Source organism: Diadema antillarum, unplaced genomic scaffold (assembly GCF_040938485.1).
Source record: "Diadema antillarum isolate AM-2024a unplaced genomic scaffold, OU_Dant_1.0 scf00000065, whole genome shotgun sequence".
Classification (NCBI taxonomy): domain Eukaryota; kingdom Metazoa; phylum Echinodermata; class Echinoidea; order Diadematoida; family Diadematidae; genus Diadema; species Diadema antillarum.
The window spans coordinates 3,611,173-3,634,272 of record NW_027270954.1 but is presented as its reverse complement, the minus strand read 5'-3'; the positions used below and the strand labels follow the sequence as shown (position 1 = coordinate 3,634,272).

The 23,100-nt window shown below is 42.5% G+C and overlaps 1 protein-coding gene across 1 annotated transcript in view; it reads right to left on the bottom strand.

Annotated features, from left to right (window-relative positions):
* LOC139716475 (uncharacterized) overlaps window positions 1–23,100 on the bottom strand; it is a 147,148-nt gene that overhangs the window by 10,585 nt on the left and 113,463 nt on the right. Inside the window, exons 4-11 of the mRNA XM_071628021.1 lie at window positions 17,213–17,416; window positions 14,001–14,094; window positions 11,803–12,000; window positions 11,178–11,354; window positions 9,601–9,832; window positions 6,495–6,657; window positions 1,412–5,174; window positions 814–1,013 (exon numbers count right to left, since the gene is read on the bottom strand). Of these exons, the coding sequence (XP_071484122.1) occupies window positions 814–1,013; window positions 1,412–5,174; window positions 6,495–6,657; window positions 9,601–9,832; window positions 11,178–11,354; window positions 11,803–12,000; window positions 14,001–14,094; window positions 17,213–17,416 (5,031 nt within the window). The remainder of the gene's footprint in view (window positions 1–813; window positions 1,014–1,411; window positions 5,175–6,494; window positions 6,658–9,600; window positions 9,833–11,177; window positions 11,355–11,802; window positions 12,001–14,000; window positions 14,095–17,212; window positions 17,417–23,100) is intronic.

Here is a 23,100-nt window from a genome sequence, read left to right as displayed (position 1 = left end):
TGCACTTTCTCTCTGATTCTCATTAGTGAAGCTGATACTTGCAGTTCATCTTCCTCTTCCACGAGGCTACAGTAATCATGTTTTCTTAAAAGTTTCTTTTTTGATTGTTTTTTTTTTTTTCTGTTACAATATTTGCTCTAGTGACCTGGGGACAGAGTTCCATTGCATGGCCTTGACATGTTGACTGCCCACTTCAGTCTGAGGTAGAGAAGAACAGAGAACAATCTAAGCAGTAATACATGGACTGGAAGAGGTGGGAGGGGTTAAAGAGTTGAGCGTATACAACACACAGTATTAGTCTACTTAAGCAGTTGAGGCCTATAAAGAGAAGGTTGTGAGATCATGTGGTCTGCGTCTTGAATTTGTGGCTTAATGTAAACCTAAATCATTCTAACCAGTCTAAGGACATATTATGTCTTGGTGATACAACAACACATTACACTCAAACCTACACCATACAAACATGAAAAGACAGCACTGTGTACTGGAGGATTGGTACAGCACTGGACCAGTATCCTAACACACAGTAAAGTCTGAATACATCAGTTTGTGTGACTATGACTAATACAATTTTCGAGGTCAAGTTGTGTTTCAACTTAGGCCTATAAAGAAAAATAAAATGTAAGGACATGAAGTGAAAATAGTGAGAAGAAAGTACAGGATGGTCATGAAGTGACTCAGAAAGACTGTGGAAGTCATTAAAGTAACACTTTGCTTAAAGAGAAAGTCCAGCATGAGGAATTAGTATTACCCAATACCATGAGATGACAATGAAGATTACAACATTTGGGGCAGGAAGTCATCCGCTCTCACCTTGATTGTTTCTGGCCTCTGCTGCTGAATGCGCTGGGGGTCATCGACCTCGTAGACCTTGAGTTCAACGCCCTCCTCATTGGGCATGATGGGCCTGGGTGGCAGGTCCTTCCAGCGAGAGGAGGACTTGTGGGAGGACCCAGTGGAGGGGCCGCAGTCTGAGGCAGACGATCGAGGGACGCTGCGACTTCTCCTTGCACCTACATTTGGGTAGAGGGTTTAACATACATTTGCCATAATTGCTGTTGACCAAATTTTGTCATACATTGCATTTTTCTTTAAAAATGTGATGTGGAAATGGATATAGTACTCTTGCACTCATTCTGTGATGGACATGTGGTAATGACAAACATGAAATGACAAGATTTGGGAGATAAATTCTGTTATTTCAATGTAAAACAAGAGCAAGACAACATTGCATTTATATGTCACTTAAATAAGGTTTCTGATGAAGTTTGCTTTGATGTTACTTTTCACATTCTGAACAAAATAAGGACCTGAAATAGTTTTGTTATAATAAATTTTTATTACTGGATAGTTCAGGTATGATTTTGGTAATTTTCAGCAAAGGGCATGGACACGTAAGGCTGAAGCTTACCTCCAAACTTCTTGCGAGGAAGCTTGCTACCCCTGACCCGCCCGCAGGAGCCTTCACTGAGTGAATCGTGTGCTGAGGAGCAGCTGGCCGTATTCTCACTGTCTCTCAGCATGCTCTCATAGCCACTGCTGGTCCCACTCGCCCCATGCACCCGCCTCATACCCCTGGCAGCCGGCACACTGTCGCTGAAGGTGCTGCTGTTATCACTGCCGTGCCCGCTGCTGGAGCTCTTCACGGGTCTCGGCTTGGTCACCGTGGAGTATGGGGACAGGATCGCCGGCTTGGAATTGGTCACATTCTCACTGGACGCGATGCCGCTGTCGTTGCTGCTGTCCGAGGAGTTGGTAAGGCGACTGCCCGGCTGGAGTTGAGCAATGTTGTTGTTGGCATTGCGCATATTTGTGGGAGGGTCGGCACTGCCATCGACTGATGTGACAGTTGTGACGGGAATCTTGGACGAAGGCGGAGTCACTTTCGACAGAGAGGGCGCTGACTTGCTCAGTGACTTTTTTACGGGTAGGGCACTTGATTTGGGAGTCTGCCGTGAGCTGGCTGGCGACTTCTGGGGTATTCTGCTATTTGACTGACTACCTTTCTTGGAGGATCCAGATGGGGTTTTACTTCCCAACTGGCTTTCTTCTCTGGATTTCACAATCGGTTTGTTGGTCTTGGAAGACAATTTGGACACATGAGAGTTTTTGGATGGAGTGCCATGATTCAGCTGTGGTATTCGACTAACTGGGCAGCTCTGCACTGTCAAATCACTACTCTTTGAAACACTGCTGGACTCTGATTGCCCACTTTCTTTCCTAGAAACAATTCTCTTAGTCCTGGCCTCACTCGAGGCTACAGATCTTGGAGGCTGGTGAACCATGGCAACAGTTTCCTTTGCATCACCTGATGGCACAACATCATCATACTCTTGCGAGAAGTAAGGATTGAACTCCACCTCAAATGGAGGTGCTGAGCAGGCTCCAATGGCTGGTGGACGCTCCATGGTAGAGATATCACAGCCCCTTTGACTGGCAGCAGAATGTGTGTCACCACTGGCCACCTCACTCCGCAGTTCCTCCACAGCTGCACCATCTGGCTTGCGGATGTCGATGCCGTAAAGCTTCTCCAAGTCAGCCAGACACTGGAGCCTTGGCATATCATTCCTGACTGCCATCTGATGCTTGGCACTTTCAATGGCAGCACTGAGGATGTGCGGAGGAGGCTGCTGTGAGAGGGACAAGTGCCTTGCTTGGACTGCTGCTGCGCTACCCTGATGCTGTGGGCTGCTGAAGAAAGACGCTGGGCTAGAGCTGCTGGGGATGTTGTTCACCATGTGGGCGGGAAGTGCTGGTCTCACACCATTTGGAAGAATTGCATTCGTGTCAAGATGAGAGACAGCTCTGTTTGCCACAGCGGTCTTCATCCCTCCCGACGATGGCTGACCCTGCCTGCATGTCTCCTGTGCTGACGTAATGGGAACATTCATTCTAAGCCACACCGGAGATGTCTCTGAAGAAGAAGGCGTGTAGCCTGTCTTGGGGTTCTCCTCTGCCCTGGCATTACCGGGATTGTTCTGAAACCACTGGGGCTTGATGAAGCCATTACTTGGCTTCATGCTATCTATGTTGAGATTCTGGAGGCTGTTGATGAGATTGATGGTGTTTGGTGAGGTAGGTTCGTTTTTGGACTCCCCATCGACAGCATCCCCTATGAGGGTGTTGTCATCTTGGCTGGCAAAGCTGGCAGGACGGGAGGCAGTACTGAAGGTGGCGTCTGTGGCATCGCTGATGCAGCTGAGTCTCCTCAGGGGGTGATCAAGAGCAAGATGCTTCTCTCTCATCACAACTTGCTCATCATTGTTGATTGTCATATATGTGACTACAGAAGGCTCATCTTGGAGCAGAGAGTCCCCAAAGGCCAAGTCCGGCAGCTGGACCACCTCTGAGAGATCGTCATCGATAGAGATGTTTTCATTGCTCAGGCTTGAAATGACATACAGCCGCTTAATGGCCTCAATATCCCTACTTGCTAGTGAGAGTGAGTCCATTGTGTCCATCTCTGAACGACGCTCTGACCGCCGGAGACGATTTGGCCCATCAGCGATCTCTGACTCATCATCAGAGTACACATAGTTGCCCAGTCCCAGTTTCTGTCGCTCCTCAGCACCCAGCATAAGAAAGGGATCATTCAGACAAGCATCCATGCTGGCACCATTAAAGCTGATTGAAAAATTCTCTGAGTAAGAGTCAAGAGATCTTCTCCCTAGTTCTTTGATGCAGCATATCGCTTCAGATCCCATTGGCAAATCATCGATGGACATGTCTGTCACTGAGGTAACATCTTCTGTGTCTCTTGACACATAACTCAGAGTGTCCTGCTCAGAACATGCCAGTGAGGATATATCATCTTCCGAAATCTCTGAGATGGGTTTGTCCAAGAACTCAGACAGTCCTTCCAGGGAATGAATTGTCCTCATCAGGCACTCTGCATCAATTCCTGCCTGTCTTAGGGCAGTTGGAGAAAGGAGTCTCTCAGCTCTTGGAGACAGAGCAGGTGGTAGGATGTCAACACATGATGGTGTTTCCACCACTGGGTTGTCAGCAAGATTGGCAGCCTGGGTGGTGAAGTCAGCATCAGCGCACCGTAGGGCTGCAGTTAGTTCGTCTCCATCATCATCCACATCTGCATTAAAACTGTTCGCTGCATGGGGAGCATCTTTCTCCGATGCACCATCATCGATCTCCATGACTGGGGACAGGTTTCCTCGCCCGCTGGGAACCAGTGGGATACCAGCCAGGGCTGCAAGTTCCTCTATATCAGGCTCATCCTCACTCGTGCTGTTGTCTATCAGCTCCCCGTCAGAGGCAGATTTGCCACTTGAGCAGTTTTCTGCCTCACTGTCCTGCATCACTCGATTGACATCTGATGACATCAGGGACCTTCCAACGGCCCGCCTCTCTTCAGACATGCAGTTCTCAGCCTCGGTGTCTGAACACGACATGAAAGCTTTGGGTCTTGGAACAGTGATGGGCTTTGGCTTTGGAAGCGGTTTTGGTTTGTGAATTGCAGCAGGAGGTTTCAGCTTGCTGGGAAAGTTTTGTGGCCTGTCCGGGCCTGACGTTCCACTACCCTGTGAGTCACATCTCTGGCTCCTGTCTGATTTGCAACCATTCACTAGCTTTCCATTTCTTTCACCCTTCAACACACCCTGCTTTGTCCTCTTGGTACTATCAGTCCTGACAGGTGGCACGGGAGGAGTCTTTTTACGCCCCCCTGAGGAGTCCTTAGAAGATGTGGCCAACTTGGGGATGGAGCTGGATGACTGTCTGGAAGAATTAGCACCATTTGGAATTCGTGAATTGGTAGTCCTTGACTCAACATCACTTCCGCTCATTCCACCATCTGTGTCTCGCCCTGACATTTCGTTCATGGAGTCTGCATTTGCCCATCGAATCTCCTCAGCATCGCGATCACTGGACGAACCTCCACGGCTGTCCTCCTCACTTGAACTCAGACCCTTGAGAATGGGCAGTGACTCTGGCGGACCTTCGTTGTCGGTCAGTTCGCGGTCACTCAGCGGGCAGCCATCCGGTCCGACATATATGACAGTGTCACAGGACTGCTCACTGCTGGAGATGTACTCGGGATCACTTTGGTTGACAGCATCAGTTAGGCACACTCCATTGTTTGCTGGGGGTGGGTATCTCCTCCTCCTGACCCGGCCTTCATCACATGAACTCTCACCACCACTAGAGCTTGTTCCAGAATACTGTGCATGGAAAAGACAGACATGGGATTAAAATAAGAGCTAGCCACACTTTTTGGAGCAAAGTTAAAAGTCTATCAAACATTGTAAATAGATAAATATATACATATATCAGTGTATAACAATCTGTTAAAGGTCAGCAATCAATCAATTCTATTTTACAGAGGATGACTGGGAATAAAACACCACAGCAGCCACAGCACTCCTTGAATCTGTCTGCTCTATGCCGCAAAAACTTTGTGGTGCTGATGTTCGCAGATAATGTCAATGACCTACACCAGTAATTCATGAACGAATAGGCATGACACGGTTTGGAAAGATGATTACAAGCAATGCTTCCATAAAAATTCATGTCAGAATTGAAACCTCTTCCACGCCCTGGGGGCACTAATCAATCAGGCTAGGCCACAACAATCACACCAACTTGAAGTTGTTTAAAAAAAAAGGGGGGGGGGGGGAACACATCAAAATAAATAATGCAAAACGTGCAAATGAGCTGTCCAGCAAAGAAGACAATGCGTGGTACCAAGCAGTCAAGACTACGCATGAACGACTAATGACTTGGGCAGATGAATCAAAAATGTCCCCCAGCATTACTTGTCTCCATTCTCCCAGCTTCCTGCATGGATTTCATCGTTAGCGATGAGTGAGGAAGGAGAAAAGGGTGTTTGATGCTCCATCATGGGTAGCTTCCCTCTTCCTATTGTCCTTTCATAGAGTCTGGGAGTTCGTCCATCATACACTGACTGCATGGAATCAGAGGCCAATGCCTTCTTCCTATGTTTTGTATTGTTCTGGCATGAAAGTTCATCCACTGTTCTCATAATTATCAAATGAATATGATCCCTCTGATTGGGTTACTTGTACTGAATAGAACTAATTCATGAATTATTCACATCTACGGCAAGAGTTTCATCAACTCGTCAACAAACGTTTGTAGTTAGTCACTCTCTATGACATTAGAAAATTCAAAAATTCCGCTGTGAAAATGATTCATTTTGTTTCAGAGCCTGAAGAAAAAAATTCAGTACCAAAAAAAAAAAAAAAATTGCCAGGAAAAGGAATTACTCAAACTCTTCTTTCTCGCTAACTTCTCGCCCCTGGGTTGTGATCATATATCAAATTTCCCTATTATCAAGAGCTATAGATATTTGGCACAGAAATGGAAGTGCAAAAAGGAAGTTAACAATTGCATGCATATGTGTGTGTATACATACACAGACACAGAGAGACAGACAGACAGACAGGCAGATACAGTCAGACACTCACACAAAAATATATCAATCTCTCGTCATTTACTGTTTGCAACAAACATACCAGTACCTTTGATTTCTTTTTCCTCATTCTGTGAATGCGCGAGGCATTCTGGATGGTGCCCAGCGTCTCGGCGTAGTTGTTGATGGCGGCCGAGGCATGAGCAATCATAACGGTCCTGCAGGAGAGACTGCCCATGGCTTCGCGGAGAAGTCTGGTCAGCATGCTGTCCCTGCATCGCCACACACAAACACCGTACAAAAAGACTGTCAAACACGCTGGTTGAACATTTTCACAATACATACATTTCCATGTTTACGCAAAGAACAACTTTCCATCGAACAAAATGTCTTCCCATTCAAACTATCTCCTATAAGAGATATGCATTGATTAAACTCAAACAGAACTCTCTTGGAATCAATGAAAGTGTGTCAGTACAATTAATATGTAATATTTTTCTGTTGGTGACAACTTAACAAATCACACCATTTCATAGAGTTCCAAACTGTGGGAACAGATACTACGTGAGACATATCACAACTATCCCATTCCAATTTAAGTGTAACATCTATGCATGTATATTCATAGGTAGACACACAGGTATGTACATGCATTCACTTCATAATAAAGATCTATCGGTAATAAAACCTATCAATCTACAGATAGACAGAAGACAACATGGTTAGAATCACAGTAAATAGATAGAAAGAGAGAGAGAGAAAAAAAAAAGTGTCTCGTGGTGCCACATTATATGAGCACAATGCATTGTAAGTTGAATCACTATAAAATTGTGTGTTCTCATGAGACGTAGAACAGCTCAGGAAATGGTCAACCTTTCCAGTTGCATAACACAAGGCATGTCACTAAGGAAAAACATGGCAATCATCTTCGTGCAAAGCCAGTTAAAGATTCTATCACAATTTCTTGTGCTTCTCAATAAATATTACACACAAGTGCGCTGAACATTCCTGTAACATACATATATAATGTATTCAGATACTGTACTAAACTGGTAACTAGATTAATATATGTTTAGTAATCATTTGGTGCTTTATTATTGATTGAAACTGTTGAAACATGAGAAATCCCCCCACACATTAACAAGGTGTGATCTGAAGATATAAACATTGAATTCTCATCTTAAGTATGGGTCAAATTTCAAGATATGAAAGTATTAATTTGCCACACCTTCCTTGGATTCTGCAAGGCATTACTGGCCTACCACATGGGAAAGCTTAGTAATCTTGAAATGTTAGGTGGTGTCCATGAACTGAGCTAATATCAAAGCGCATGTGCTTGAGAGGTTCACCGGCCATTCTCTGACAACGGGAAGAACCTTTGACAAGCCTCACAGCGGTGCCAAAGAGCCGAGGGTGATCAACTCGAGGGACAATTATTTTCTGATATCACACTGTTGCCAAACACTGCCTGGTGTGCTGATGAATATTGAGTGGTTATGTCGGAAGTTTGCTAAATTCTTGTGACAGATAAGAAATTCAGCTACATTTAACAAGAAATCATTTCTCAGAAGTCAAAGCTGCCCTTTACCAGGCATTCGGCAGATATCAATTATTTGACAGTTAAACCTTGCACGCACGGCAAGGCGGTTGAAGACCGCCTCACTTAACATGCAATCACACAGAGGGGCGCCCTCGCTGGGACAGGATCTAAACAGTTTTTTATGGATCTTATTTCTGCTTGATGGTTTCTTTGTGACCATTACAAGAACATCATCTCACAGCTGAAATGCCTTTTGGTCTTATTGTGCCGAGATCAAAGGGCCCGCCATGCAGGCATGGTTTTGCAATCAAACAGTGACGTTAAAATGCTTGCTTGATCAACATCTACTCAAAGAAAATCCAGCAAAGCAATTTTCCTCTCACATTAAATGTCAGCGGTAAGTCAAGAAGCATTCCTGAATTTCCATCTCCACAAGTGTCTACAAGATACATGCATCTGAGCATCTACGACTGACATTATCATGGTTACAATTATCTGCAGCCATAGCATGATGCTCTCATTCTTCGACAACGCATCCAACTTGCCAGATATCAGAGAGCATGCAATTCAAAGGGGGAAAATCGATCTACCATCATCAGTTTGAGAACACGGACGGTCACACGTTCAACCTCACAATTGGGGATCAAGTTATTGGAGGATGCTCTTTAGTCCCGTGGGGAGATTTCTGCATGGGAATTGGATTTGCTGAGCTTTAAGCACCTGGGATAAACATCCCATCAATGGTTAAGTCTGGGAAAAGATTTACTGAAAAGTAGGGCAAAAGACATAATCGCATTAAGAGCATCTAGTGGCCACTGTAGAGGCCTGAGGTATGGATTAACATTTCCACGGTGTCAAATATAATATAATTTTCATTTTTCTGGTTTTCAAACATGAATAAAAAAAAAATGGTATATGAAACAAATGGTTTGTGCTTTGATTAGGTGAATATCTTAAGGGGTTGTGGAAAAATGATTTGCACATACACACAATGAAAACAAAATGACCCTTTTGTGCTCATATAATTTCATATCTGGGTATATTCTTTCCTTGGGTTACTCCATATCACAGTCTAATCACTTTTCATGTTAACAACCAAACTGATATATTCCACAGGGCTGCTTTTGAAATGTGCCTCCTCCACAAAAGAGAAAAACCAAACCAACAATGACAATCCCACTAAGTATGGCACACCATTTTTTTTTGTCAATGTGACTAACAAGAAGTGTCTATAAAATGACGAATTTGGCCTCAGGCAGAGATTGTCAACAGAGACAAAATTGCTGGATATCTAATGCCACCTCTGCTGAAAACTTGTACAAATATAAACTTCTGAAGCTGATGGTATAAAAAGTACCCATTTAACACCAGACTTCTTTGACATGTGTTTCAGAGTTGCAAAATACATGAAAGAGAAATGCTTTAAATCCTTTAAAAAAATAAAAAAACTGAAATATGAAACTCTCTCCCGTGATGATTAGATATATAAAATGGAAAATGACGTTAGACATTTGATTTGCTGTATAAACTCTAGCTCTTTTTCGTTTGTCGTGAATAAGTTGCTTTAAAAGGTACTAGTCTATGCATCTCCTGGTTTATATACCATCATATCTAACCATCACATATGGAGGTGTGCATCCAAATTATCGAGGACCGGAAGAAGTGCCACGCCCACCTGTTTGGGATGTGCTTCTGTCCGTTGAGAACCGCCAGGATGACATTGCCGAGGGCAGAGAAGGAGAGAGCTGAGCCGTTTGCTGCCTTGCCACCGCTCCGGTCCCCACTCCCCAGGTCAATGAGATGGAGACGGCTGCGACCTCCGATGACCCCGCCCTTTCCCGACTTGTCGATGCGGTACTGGTAGACGTGGAGGGTGAAGAGCATGTGGGAGTACTTGCCATCATGGGCTTCCTCTGTTGGAGCGGAGAGAAGGGGAGGGGATTCAGTGAAGGTGGTATAATGTATATATTTTTTTTGGAGACATAGCAGCTGCTACAATCTGATTCTCCTGGCTGTAAATCAGGTTGATAATGTTTCTAAAATGCCATGATGCTGTTCTATTCCTCTATCTTGTTTGATTTCTCTTTCTCATGATCACATTCAACATATCACATTACTGTATACGCCATATATTTCGCGAGTCTAAATTTTCGCGAATCAGGAATTCCCGATGATTTCGCGAGTGGTTAAATTCGCGATCGTGGAGTCCTTTACTGAAAGGAGAAGTGTACATGCGTACGTCACATTCACATTGGGATTCAATATTTTCATGTGTCTTTAATTTCGCTAATAGCACCTGACTCACGAAATTCGCGAAAATAAAAACCTCGCGAAATATTCGGCGTATACAGTATAATATCACTGACGGTACATCATATGTGATCGTGCACCTCAAAACAAACAAAAAGTCGCCAGATATGAATTTTTAGTTAAGACCATATTCTGAAAGGGCAGACCTTAGGCTTTAAAATGATGTATAACTCAAATCAAATGGACTCTCCTAACCTATCTAAATATTGGAAAGAAAGTACAAACTCAGGAAAAGTGTGAACTGAGTAAAGAGGCTCTGAAGTACAGTGTCTATTCAAGCGCTTAATCTTTACCAAACCGTGCTGGCTGTGCGATGAATGGGACAAAAAACAGGAAGTAAACCACCAGAGAAATAACAATGAAAGTATTATTAGATTAAATTGAAATTAAGCATGCAACATTAACACATTCTGTCCATAATTAATGCCAACTTTGAAAGCAGTAGCACTATCTTTTTTAAAGTTATTAGAGTTGAAAGTGAAGAGTGTGGACAAGGTTTTTCAGAAATGAAAAAGGGATTCTAAAGACACACCTAATCACACTATTCTACCAAAAATGTTCGAGATAAACTGCTTAAAAAACACACTTCCTGCCCGTTTTATGATACCAAATTTTCACATAATGTAAAAGAAGACCCGCTCTTTTAGAAAATATGAAAAAGTCAAGTTCGGCTAGGTTGACCCATTTCACTTATTTTCAGTCTTCACGCAAAATCAGTGTGTGCGACTTTATGTTCGTTTTGAGGTGCACGGTCACATATGAACCTTGGCAGTTCTCTCATTATGCATTTCTTAGGTAGGCTTGTAAGGCATCTGATAAGGGTGTAAGGTTCAACTCTGTCGCCCAACTACCATTTAATAGTATGATAGATTGTGAGATGGATGAATGGAATGGAAAGGAGCATTATAAGTTGACAATCCCTGACTGATACGAACCAATGACAAGCACACAAACCTTTTGGTCCCTTGTTCATGCGAGCAGCAATGGCTGCATCCAAGTAGAAGGCTGCCTTCTCCGCCGTGGGGGCCCGGAGCTCGTTCTGGTTGAGGAGTTGCACCCCACAGATGGGGTCCTCCTGTAAGTACAGGGCGGGGGAGGTGCCACACCCATTGTTGCTTCCTGGAGGGCAAGAGATGAAGCACTAATCATGTAATATTCATTGATGTGGTAGAAACAGAGTTCATTTCTACTTCCAAACAATATTCATTATTTCATTAGTGCTACTAAATAATATTCACATCAATGGCACATACATTCACTACTTGGGGCCACACTGTTGTCAAATTCTCACATCTCATTTTCACTGAGTAATGGAGTTGATGAGACATAGAACGCATACCTATTTAAGATTGAGCTTAGAGTTGCACATCAACTTTGTCACAGAGCACAGAATTTCTCACCCTACCATTTTGAGTGATCCTACCATTCATAGAAACAACAATCAGAAACATTGCCACACCAAAAATTGAAAGAGGGGAAGGAAGATTACAGAAGATAGAATAGGTATAGAGAAGTATACAGTTTGTGGGTGGTGGAAAAAGTTGATGAAAGAATGTGTTTGTCATACCGTTGGCCTGCTCGATGAGCAAATCTCTGAGGTTCTCCTGCTTGCCGTACACCTCGACGGCTGAGACGCGAACCGAGAACCGCGTGCTTGTCTTCTCTTTCTTCTCATTGATGAGCTTGAAGAGCCAAGCGATGGCACAGGGGATGATACCGATGGTGTGTACGGATTCATCCCTGCCTACCATGGTGTAGGTCTTGCCTGTCATACCAACCAAGACATGCAGAGACATATATAATGATGACTTTGCCTTTGGTCATGTGAGGGTACTGTTACACCTTAAGCCATTGTTTTTTTCTTGCAGTACACTGCCTTCAATCGCAATCTATGCAAAGTTTTACAGAGAAATACATAGTATGATCGATTAATTTCTGTTCATAATATGTGCCCATATGGCTTTTCATCTTATACTTCATTTGTGTTCAGCTTCTTTTCATTCACTTTATTTACCATCTGATGGTGAGTGTGACTATTAAGTTGCCTGTAGAAAACACCCAATGTATTTATAAAACAAAGTTTGCAATACAAATTACAGGTTTTGTTTCAAAGCAAAAATTGCTGGCAGGCAGAAAAAAAAAGATAAAGAAAAAGACCATTGAAATGTTTGAATTGAAATTGTAGCATGTGAAACATTTTGTAATCATTTGTTTTCTGCCTGCAAATAGCAGTTACTGCTCACTACATTACCTAATGAGTCAGCAATAGAATTGATTCATCTTCTTACAAAAGTACTCCATGTACATTTCAAAATCTGTAAATATGCATATTTTTATGTAGACATTGCCTATATACTTGACCAAAAGTAGAGATAACACACATTTGCTGGTAGGAGCTACCAGTATCCTACAGTTCAGGATGGATCAAAACAACTATAGAGACATCCACAAAGAAGAGATCCAAATCAAGTTAGAGACATCCACAAAGAAGAGAACCATTTTGTGTTGCAATTCAAACAGTTCATTCTAAAAGAAAGCATCATCAATGGCTAAATACATGATTAAATAAATACAGCCGGAGAGGGATTTGTAAACCAACTCAATTGTATCCCTGGAGTACCCCCTGTGGTGCTACATGTTCTAGTCCTATTGAGTCGGGCGTCTTTGTTTCGCATGACTGGGTCCAGACGTCCAACCGCCAAATGTGGTTAAACAAATAAAATGCCTACCAAACTAATCAATATGGCAATGCATGATGTCACGCCTGGATAGCTAAATTCAGGATATCATTAGTCACCTGTGTGACCACTGGACAGTTCCCTGTCGGGTAGATCTCCAGAAACGTTTAGCCCCCAACATAGCACAATTCTCCCAATAATACTCTTGATAAGTTTCAGTCAATATCTGAGATCCCTGACACTATCCCTATGTTTTGTTTTTGATATTCAAAGAGGGAAGGGTATTCATAGTTTTGGTTAGAATGCATTCCTCCTTAACTTCCTCTTTAACTCCTCACTTGTGGAAAGCAATTAAAAATGGCAAGGTTCACATGGCACAATATATATTTTTTTTTTATACCAAGGGCAAACACTGAAAGTATCATACTTAGTCAGAAGAAAGGGAATTTTTATTGCAGTGAAAATCTTACTGGGTAAACAATCATTCACTTACATAATCACTGTCATTCTGTTGAAGACTTCAATTCATAAAGTCCTATGGAGGATAATATGAAAACTTAGTCCACCATAAAATGGAAATTTCTGAGACTGATCTTACATATTCATCGCATAGTTTGTTCTCAGTTCTTGAAATTGCAAAGGAGATTTCATGCTAGGAAAAGCCAATCCTAGATGACAGACTGCAGTCTGCGGGGGTCGTTACACTCTGTTTCTACAAATTCTTGTGACCTCCCCGACCATTGCTTGATGCACCAGCAGGGTGCATCAAGCCTTAGCGGTGGATTTCAACGCTGGAATTTCCTGAATCGATACAGGATTAGCCGATCCGCTCTACGTGGCCGATCAGCTATAGCGTAAGCAGTCGTGCACCGCTTCTCAAAGGGCGCCGATTAGCCGAATTGAGAGAGAGAGAGAAAAAAAAGAACTAAACACAAAAAATAGAATGCAACCATCACACTGGAAACAACAATCCTTGACTTTTTTTCCCCTTTCAAAGACAGTAGAATTGAAGAGAACTCAAGGGATGCACAAAGAGAGGGAGAGAAGGGGATTTTGTCTGTGTGCGCATGGCGTGAATTGTTCTTACCCAAATGTGCATGACCGTAGCAAAAGAGGCACCCATCTGCACCGTTGACAACTGCCTGCACGGTGTCGGCCACACTACCAGCACAAACCTCGGCCTGCATCCGTCAGAGAAAAGACAGAAAAGAGAGCGAGATGAAGTTAAGTCAACAAAAATTAGACTCTGCATTGGAAAATAGTCTGTAGATTGGACAGGGAAGAATGAAAGCATTTAATTACACTGTGATGCGTTTATTTAACACTTCGCCACTGTTTCTAGTCACATGTGACAAAGAGTCAGTGTACTCGGAGCGGAAGTACCTCACAATATCCCCCCACACACCGCTCGAGCTCCTCCCCGCTTGGGTGCATCCCCTTAAAAGCTTGTGACAATTCCTACATCATGCACGGCTACCACCTTTCCAACTGGATTCAAAACACACAAGTTTGCAGCAGAGACGAATTGTTTCGCAATAGCTTTATTCGAGCATCCACAGCTGCACATGATGGAACTGCTCACCGCAAGGTTACTTAAGGCAGCATGACGGAATTGGCAGTTTTGGCACGTACTGCAAACTGGGTTTCTGGGTTGATTGTAATTTGGCTGTTTGCAAAATGTAAGCAAACCTATGACGAGTGTCAGAGCGAAAGAAACTTATGGCGACACATCTGGCAACTTTCAAAGGACACCTTAGTTTAGGTTACAAAATCATTGTTGCAATTTGATCCCAAGTTGATTCCGTCTGTGTTCGGATAGCTTGGAAAATGATGCTAGAACAAAATGCTGCAAACAACTGGTCATTTGTGAGTGGTATATTTGATGCATCAAACAATAGGGATTAGGCCGGCATTAATCGTAAACATGCATGCCTGTCATACATACCAAAATGGAGAATGATGTAAATAGACTCTACAATTTACATTTTTGCATCTGAACATTTTTGCTGAAGACTTTGGGTGCAAGAACAAGTAAAGTCACACATGCAGTTGAATTCTATTACATTGTATATCACTAAACTAATGTTTTAACAATTGAGTATATACATGTATATATCATAAGGCAAACATGAATTAATAAAATTTTTTTGCCTCAATTCCTGAAGGAAAAGTCAAGGGAAACCCCCAAGACAGCCTAATGGTAGTACTACTTTATACCATCTTCTGCTATTAAGGTGCCTCAATATCATATCAATCATCCTCTTTATGAAATATGAATGTCATACATTACAATCTGAATTCAAATATATTTATGATGCACATGAACACTCCATAAAGAGTACTCAAACACATGAGCTCAAAGACAGTTCACAATATCTTATTCCTATCCTTACAAAGCATTCTCTCTCTTTTTTCTTTGCCATTAGGGTACACTTTGCAAAAATTGCATTTTAGAATACAGCAAGTATATAAAATGAAGTGCCCGGAGTCAAATGTGGCTTGTCTAGCATTCTTTTGAAGGTATGAGGAACTGAATGAAACCCCTTAGCGATTACAGAACCAAGGAAACCCTCTGCATTTAGAAACTGAGGAAGCTCTTGGCATTGGCCCTTGGCAACTGTGGCAACCCACAAGGGTTACTTATCACCCTCAAAGGATGTCACTCCATTCTCCAAGGCCACATGCATACTCTATACCTGGGGGCTATGTTTACCTTTATTTTGAGCTAGACAACAAAACTTGCACATAAGTTCTCTGAAATTCCCCCTATTTTACGGTATTTCCTCATGTGGCCATGATACACTGTTTGTTGCTGCTCTGCTAGACTTGTCAAGCAACCACAGAGGGTTGTTAAGCAAATTAACCAATGAGAAAAAGGGACAAAAATCGATTGTCACACATCCAACACTTTCATGACTCGCTGACCACGCTAATGAAATCCTTTATTCGTAACTCATGTGGAAACAATGCGGAATTGTTAATGACTTTTGACCGCTATTGTCTCTCCGGAGTGGCTCTTAATTTGAGCTTTGCCTCGGCTGTTGGAACAGCATGGGAGCTGTAGACAATAGGGAGCATTCCTTGACCACCGGAGCGCTGCAGCGAGGTACTGGAGGCTCCCCCGAATTGTCTTCCCATAACCTTGAGGACAATAATAGCCGAGAAACCAGACAGCTAGGAATTTTGGTGTCTGGTGTGTCGTTTATAAATCATGATCCTTTCACCACGATGTCAACCCATCATGGCCAAACATGTAAAAGCACAACAGTCTACAAACTATGATCTGCATACAGGGATAATTGTCCCGATAGCAAAATACACATTGATAATAACAGTGGTAGCAGAATTTGAAATCATTTCCTCACACATCTTGTACAGATTGTACATGGGAAGAATGTATCATCAAACGATATCTGCATCAATCATTGTTTGTACAGTCAATGTGTATGTATGCTACTAGTATCTGATATATATATCAAATCAGCGTTTTTTACCTATTGAGTTTACAATTATGGGTGAGTAATATTTCACATAATCTTTGGTGAAATAAGCATACCTAGACAAGCATATTTAAAGACGCCAACTTCCGGTTTCAATTGTGACACACGATGACTGAATTTGGGCATGTCAAATAATCTCTTGAGGATTGGGGATGGGGCAGGTCTTAATCGGAAAACAATGGGATATCGTTGGCAGGAAAAGGCAGAGATTATGCCTGACTGAACAAGAATGTATGGCGAATGTGTAGGGAAGCAGATCGATGGGACCACAATGAGTTATCGCACAGGCAGCTGCATATTACCTTGATTCTGCGGTCATGTGGTACTTAATACTCATATTTTACACCCACTTGAACCATTTGTTAGACTTTTTGATGGACATTTGTGGGAACAACTTATATGATAACTTCCCTTTGTTCTTGTTTTTTTATTTCTAAAGCAGGTCACACAAAGATCTTGATGAGTTACCTACAACATATTGACGCTGGCTTGTCAGAGTATTGCGGTCAATGATTGCATCATTTATTACCGGTACCCTGATATGACTCACAGGAAGAATATAATACATCTTCCCATCTTTGTTTGAGGGCCAATACGTAGGGGTTTTCCGTTCAAGCCCAGAAATGTCTGTGAACAAACTTTTGATGCACGAAGACCTCTTATAGTACACACTCTGAAATAAGCAATGAGGAGCAGATGACTAAGCCAAGGGTTCATTTCTTAATCCACAGCTCCAAACTGTGCATCCTCATTTGATTTGCAATCAATTTTTTCTTTTTTTAATGCAAGACTACCTTACCTGGGAGGCATCGTGTGGGAAGACCGCATCGAAGGCGAACATCTTTGGTGCTGCCACGCCCGCTCTCCGCCCTGCTGTGGACACGTGACCCGTCAGGAAGGAGGGGTCAAAGAGGGTGACTTGCTTCTTCTTGGTATCCACGGTAACAAAAGTGGCTGTGTCATTGGGGTTGGTCGAGGGAACCACACGAAGCATAACTTTGACCTGTTGGCATGGAAATGAGAGGTGAAGCAGAGTATCAGTGGGGATATTGAAGTAAATGAAGATTTATTTTGACATTTCATTTGTTTTTCCAATGGGAGATCTGATACTCTTCATCAGAGGATCAGAAATCTTAGTGTTGTAATCACATCTACCTCAATCGAGTGCACAGATTAAAAAGAAATCACAATATCTTTGCAGCTTAGAAGCTTCATTTTTCATTATAATAACTTCACTTCTGTCAGGAACGAAGAATATATTTTTCATATTTCTTGCAAATGTCACCTTCAAATATGTGACTTCTATGATTAGAAATTTCAAATGTTTTTGCAAGCTATGAACAAGTGGAGCAGCTTGTGTGACATGTATTCTTTTCACTTCACTAAACGCCTTCATTGTGACTTAGGAAATATGTTCTCAGGTTTCAAACGATAGAATATGAAATCTTTTAGAGAACGGCACAGCACGATAAAAATTCTGTACTGGTACATCAAGGAAGTATAGACTCAGCAAGCTATAAAAAAATGAAGGCAGAAAAATGAGGGAACTCATGGAATGTGACATGAATCAATCAAATTGAGTCAATTCCCTAAAATGCCGCATTGTACAAACCCTAATCCTGCAATATAGAGGACAATGCACAGTTAAACTGGGAATGACAGTACCCATTAATTCACTCCCTATTATTCCTTTCATCTCGTAAAAAGGGATCAATTTTTGTCGGGGGCCCCCTGGCCACAGTCTTAAAGATGAATTGGTAAATATGCGGGAGCTTGGTTCTTGCTTCCATATACAGCATGGCTTTGAACTGATGGTATCTGTGAAGTTGTCGCCACACTGACTGTGGTTGCCCATTCTGCCAGTAGCAGGAAAGAGATTGGACAGACATAAAAGTTTGTAGCCACCCAGTGGCTTTGATGTGACAGCCAACATATATGAGGACCACATATTTATCGAGCATCCAACCCCCTAACATGCACACACATGCACCCCCTGAAAAAGAAGAGCCTATTGTGTCACTGCTACAAGCCCATTCTGCCGGCTCCATCCGCATGAATGGGAATAATTTTCCAGCGGTCTTTGAACTGCCCCGTCAGCTCCACTTTGTAAATAATGGAACGTGCCACAACTAATGCAAGAAAATGAACTCGATTTTAATTCCTGATACAATTCATCAAAAAAGAGACGCGCGACATCATGTCTCAAAGGACTCACACACACACACATTAAAAAAAAAACGGACTGGTCTACATAGCCCCTCTGTCTATCCCTGTTCTTGGTGAACAATATGGGGTACAATTGGGTCGACAAAGAATCATTCATTTCTCATTTTTCTCCTGCAAACTATACCTCTCACTTTGGGCTCAGCCATCCACGTCCTTAGAAACCTCCCCGAATTCACAAAGCATCGCCACCAAAAAGAAGAAGGGATGGAAAAAAAAAATATCCCCACCTCATTTCTCCTGCACTCTTCCATGTGGAGAAGCAAAGTCTGGTTTCTTTTGTACCAAGTTTTCTCTCTGGTTCATTGCAGTGGGGTTGTGACAAAGACTGGCCCATAAATCATCACTTTGACAAGATCAAAGCAGGTCTGCCGCCCAACAATTTTCATATATGATCCCTCTCCAATCAGAGAAAATATTCACATTTGGTCGTTACTTGAACCCCAGCCACTGCCAAATTAGCCCTAGCAGTAATTCCGCTGGAAAATCCTTCGCAGCCGCAAGGTCATCATTCGCAACAAATCTAATGATGGGCTGGCTTCTGTCAGACCAGGGAGGTGGTCTCTTCCCACCTCCCTGGTCAGACATCGCAATGCAATGAGACTGATTGACTAAAAGTAACATATTCCCCATCAAACTATATGGTTCTGCAAAGATCATCATTATCATCGAGACTATAAGAAGATTCTTATCTCAGCACACATGAAGTTTCTTAAAGGACAAGTTCACCTTCATAAACATAAGGATTGAGAAAATGCAACAATATTAGTAGAACACATCAGTGAAAGTTTGAGGAAAATTGGACAATCGATGCAATAGTTATGAATTTTTTTAATTTTTGTGTTGGAACCGCTGGATGAGGAGACTACGACAGCTTGTGAGTCATTATGCGTACAACAGTATAAAGAAAATGTAAAAGAAAATTCAACATATTTTCACTTTTTTCGCATAATAAAAGAGCACTTGACTTGCCTCTTTCTAAAGGCAGGGGGAATAACATTACCCATAACATTTGTCGGTAACGAGTCAGGGGAATGTGTACTTTTTTCAAAAGATGGAATTTTGTGAAATTCTCTTTATATTTTCCTTATATTGTTGTACGCATGTGACATCTAAGTTATTCATACACTGCAGTAGTCTTCTCATCCAGCGGGTATTGCACAAAAACTTCAAAAATTCATAACTTTTGAACCGATTGTCTGATTTTCCTCAAACTTTCAATGATGTGTTCTACTAATGTTGCTACATTCTCTCAATCCTTATGTTTATAAAGGTGAACTTGTCCTTTAATGTTCTCTTGATAGACTGGGTGAAATTATATCATGTTGCTTGTGCCAGTGTGGCAAATATGGATCGTGATAGAAGATTTCAGTTGCAACATTTGCATCAAATATACTCAACATCCTTACATCTCTGCTGAATATCACTGTAATTATCTCCTCAAGGACAATGTGATGAAAATGCCATAAACTTTGATGGCATCTCTCTCCATTATCAACTCATGAGATAAAGAGGAACTTTCCAAAACATTTTCTCACTGGCAGGGTTCTTAACCCGTTGAGGACGAGTCCCAAGTATACTTGGGCAAGCGTCTATGGGAAATGAGTTTTGTAGCAAAATAGAACCGTCTTCAACGGGTTAAAGTTCTTGCATCAAAATAAGGTGAATCCCAAAGAGCTATCTGGAAACACATGTGCATTGCATTTATTTTCACATGTCATAATCTTTCCAAAACCATGGAGGTTTTTCTTTTCTAGTTCCCTTAACAGTTCTTTTTTTGGGTGGAGTTTCTTGCAGACTCTGGTAAACCTGGCAGCTCGTGTATTTGCTTGGGATGTAAGAATGGTTTTTATCCTGTCATGTAGGGCATACACTAATCACACCCCTTATTCTAAGAAACTGGAGTTGATTTGGCCGAGTTCCATGTCGCGGGGAAAAAAAACACTATATGAGACGAAGCATGATAGAATGGATAGTTTTCACATTGTCTGGACGCTATCCGGCACCCAGCTTTCTGTTTCATATGGTCACGTTGCAGACATTATGGCCGAGAAAGGTCGGACCTTTTGTATGGAGATTGGTCCCTTTTTGTTGACTTCAGGCCGATACTCCTTTTGGCCGCCACATGAGTTTCAGAGCATTATCTGGGTGAGGGCAAATAGCAGGCTGCATCGTAAACAGAGGGGCCAAAGTGATGGTATTTCTTCTTACATGTCTTTTGAATGTGAGCAAGCGACTCTTTATCGATGAATAGATCTAAGGATGCAACACTTGTTAAAACCTTGTGGGGCGGATAGAATTTTATAGTGGGACAGATCAACCAGCATACTACGATACCAAAAGGCACAGCTCCAAATGAAAACAAAAATAAAACAGCCCCGACATACAATGCCAAATGGAACAAATCTGGTTAATGCTAAATATATCACTTCATTAGGACCTTCCCTCAAAAAACATGGTGTATATAAAAAAGAAAATACATAGTGAGGTCTATGTACAACAAAATATTGTTCAAATCTTGGGAATTAGCATAACCCTCTGAACAAGAACCATAGCATATACATTTTGGTATATCTAACATCTATCAGGTTCTGTATGTCCTCTTACTTTTGTCATGACTACTTTTCAACAATTTGAAAAAATGGGAGAAAAAATTTGGGTGAAAAGTTGAGTTTTTAAGATTTTTGCAGTGATATGAAGAAATTATACCCCCTTCACTGACTAACATGTGTAAAATTGAATTAAGGTCCATGGAAATCCGGTTCCAAGAGATGTTTACCACTGGGGGATGGTGTGTTTCACTGGTGGTATTGAGATGCTGGGGACAAGATATTTTAATACGGATAAACACAACATGCGTTACATCAAGTTCAAGGAAAGGATAACAAAAAACAATGATTGGTGGAGACACGCTGCACGTCGCCTCCAGTCCTGTTTCCTTCTTCTGAATCGGTGCGATGGGCTACCGGCGATATCAAGGGTGACATCAATCGTTCTCAAGGAGAGATGTGCCGTTCGTCGCCGGTGAAGGCGTGAATCACAGCAACGCTTCGTCTCAACACACCCGCAAGCACTCTTCTCGGCTTAAGAACGGATAAGACACAACTTATGGGTGTACCACTCTCCCTCTCTCTCCCCGACTGGTCTGCGATATATGAGTCATATCACTCAATCGTTGGGGGTAACCCTCGCGAGCCGCAAGTTGCCCGCACGGAAAGCTAGACAGATCAATGTAATTTGGTCTGAGTAACTCGGTTTTGAGAGTGTTAATGCAATTTCCACTTGTTAATCGAGTTGGATGGAATTGCCCATGAGCGTAAATGTTTATGATTCTCTCCCCGTCCACTTTTTTCCCCCTCCCTCCTTCCTTGAAGAGGGGGATTCTCTTTTTTTTCCCTTCCTTTTTTTTTTTGCCTGTTCATAACCTCTGGAGATGACACAAATCCAAAATCTCTGCCCTCAGGTCTCAATAAAGCGACCCTCTCACACAGTCATCAGGCATCTTTATAACCGCAGCCCCGGTGCCACAGTCAGGTAGGATGACGAGTGTTTTATCTATTGAGGCACTTTACTCCCGTCTCCCCGCTGGGTCAAGATCTTGTAGCATGGCATGCCTCCACTCAACCCCAACTCACTTGTGGCTCGAAATTTCATTCTCTCTGCCAGTTGAAGCTGACCGCAACTCATCTTCTCTTTTTTTTTCAGAGAATTTTCCACCCTCCTGGTGGTTGGTAGTGATTGGGGAGTGGGGCATTCAATTAAACACTTATTTTGTGTTTGGTGGGCATTTGTTTTGCATGGACACACTGTTCAGAGAGATATGAAAAAATAGTAATATGGAAAGTAGAATAAGGATATGACAGCTGGTTAAATATTTTCCCCAGAGCTAGAGGTATATCGGTACGAAGAAAACCTAACAACAAGTAGATAAATGAGACGACAGAGACGAGATGCCAAAGATGCTACAACTGGCCACCAGCGTACAAGGGCGGGCGGGATATGAGGACCAAGTGGAGACAAAGACAGGATGTGGGGGGTGGGGATGGAGAGGGGAAAGAGGCATTAATACCAGGATGATAAAGGGGTGAAAATAGGGGAGAATACCAGTGCTGGAGTGCAGTGGAAGCTAATTGCCATCCGCACTCCAGATAATGCATGCTCCAATGCAAGAATTCTGATTCACACCTCCAGTCTTCCTGCCTGCTTCCTTTCCTCCGCGATTACCCCACTCTCCTCCCTCCCTCCCCACCCCCCTCCCCAAGAGGAGAGAAAAGTACAGCGAACCACCCAGAAACATTTTTCATGCTCTGTTGCCCTTGGTCCCTACACCCCATTCCCCTTCCACTTACCCCAACCCCTAACACAATGTGCCATCTTAAGAGCCGCCTTGTAGGTCTACATGCTCTTTTTGGGGGGGGGGGGGGAACAAAAGAATTGAAATCGTTTATGACAGCAATTATTCCT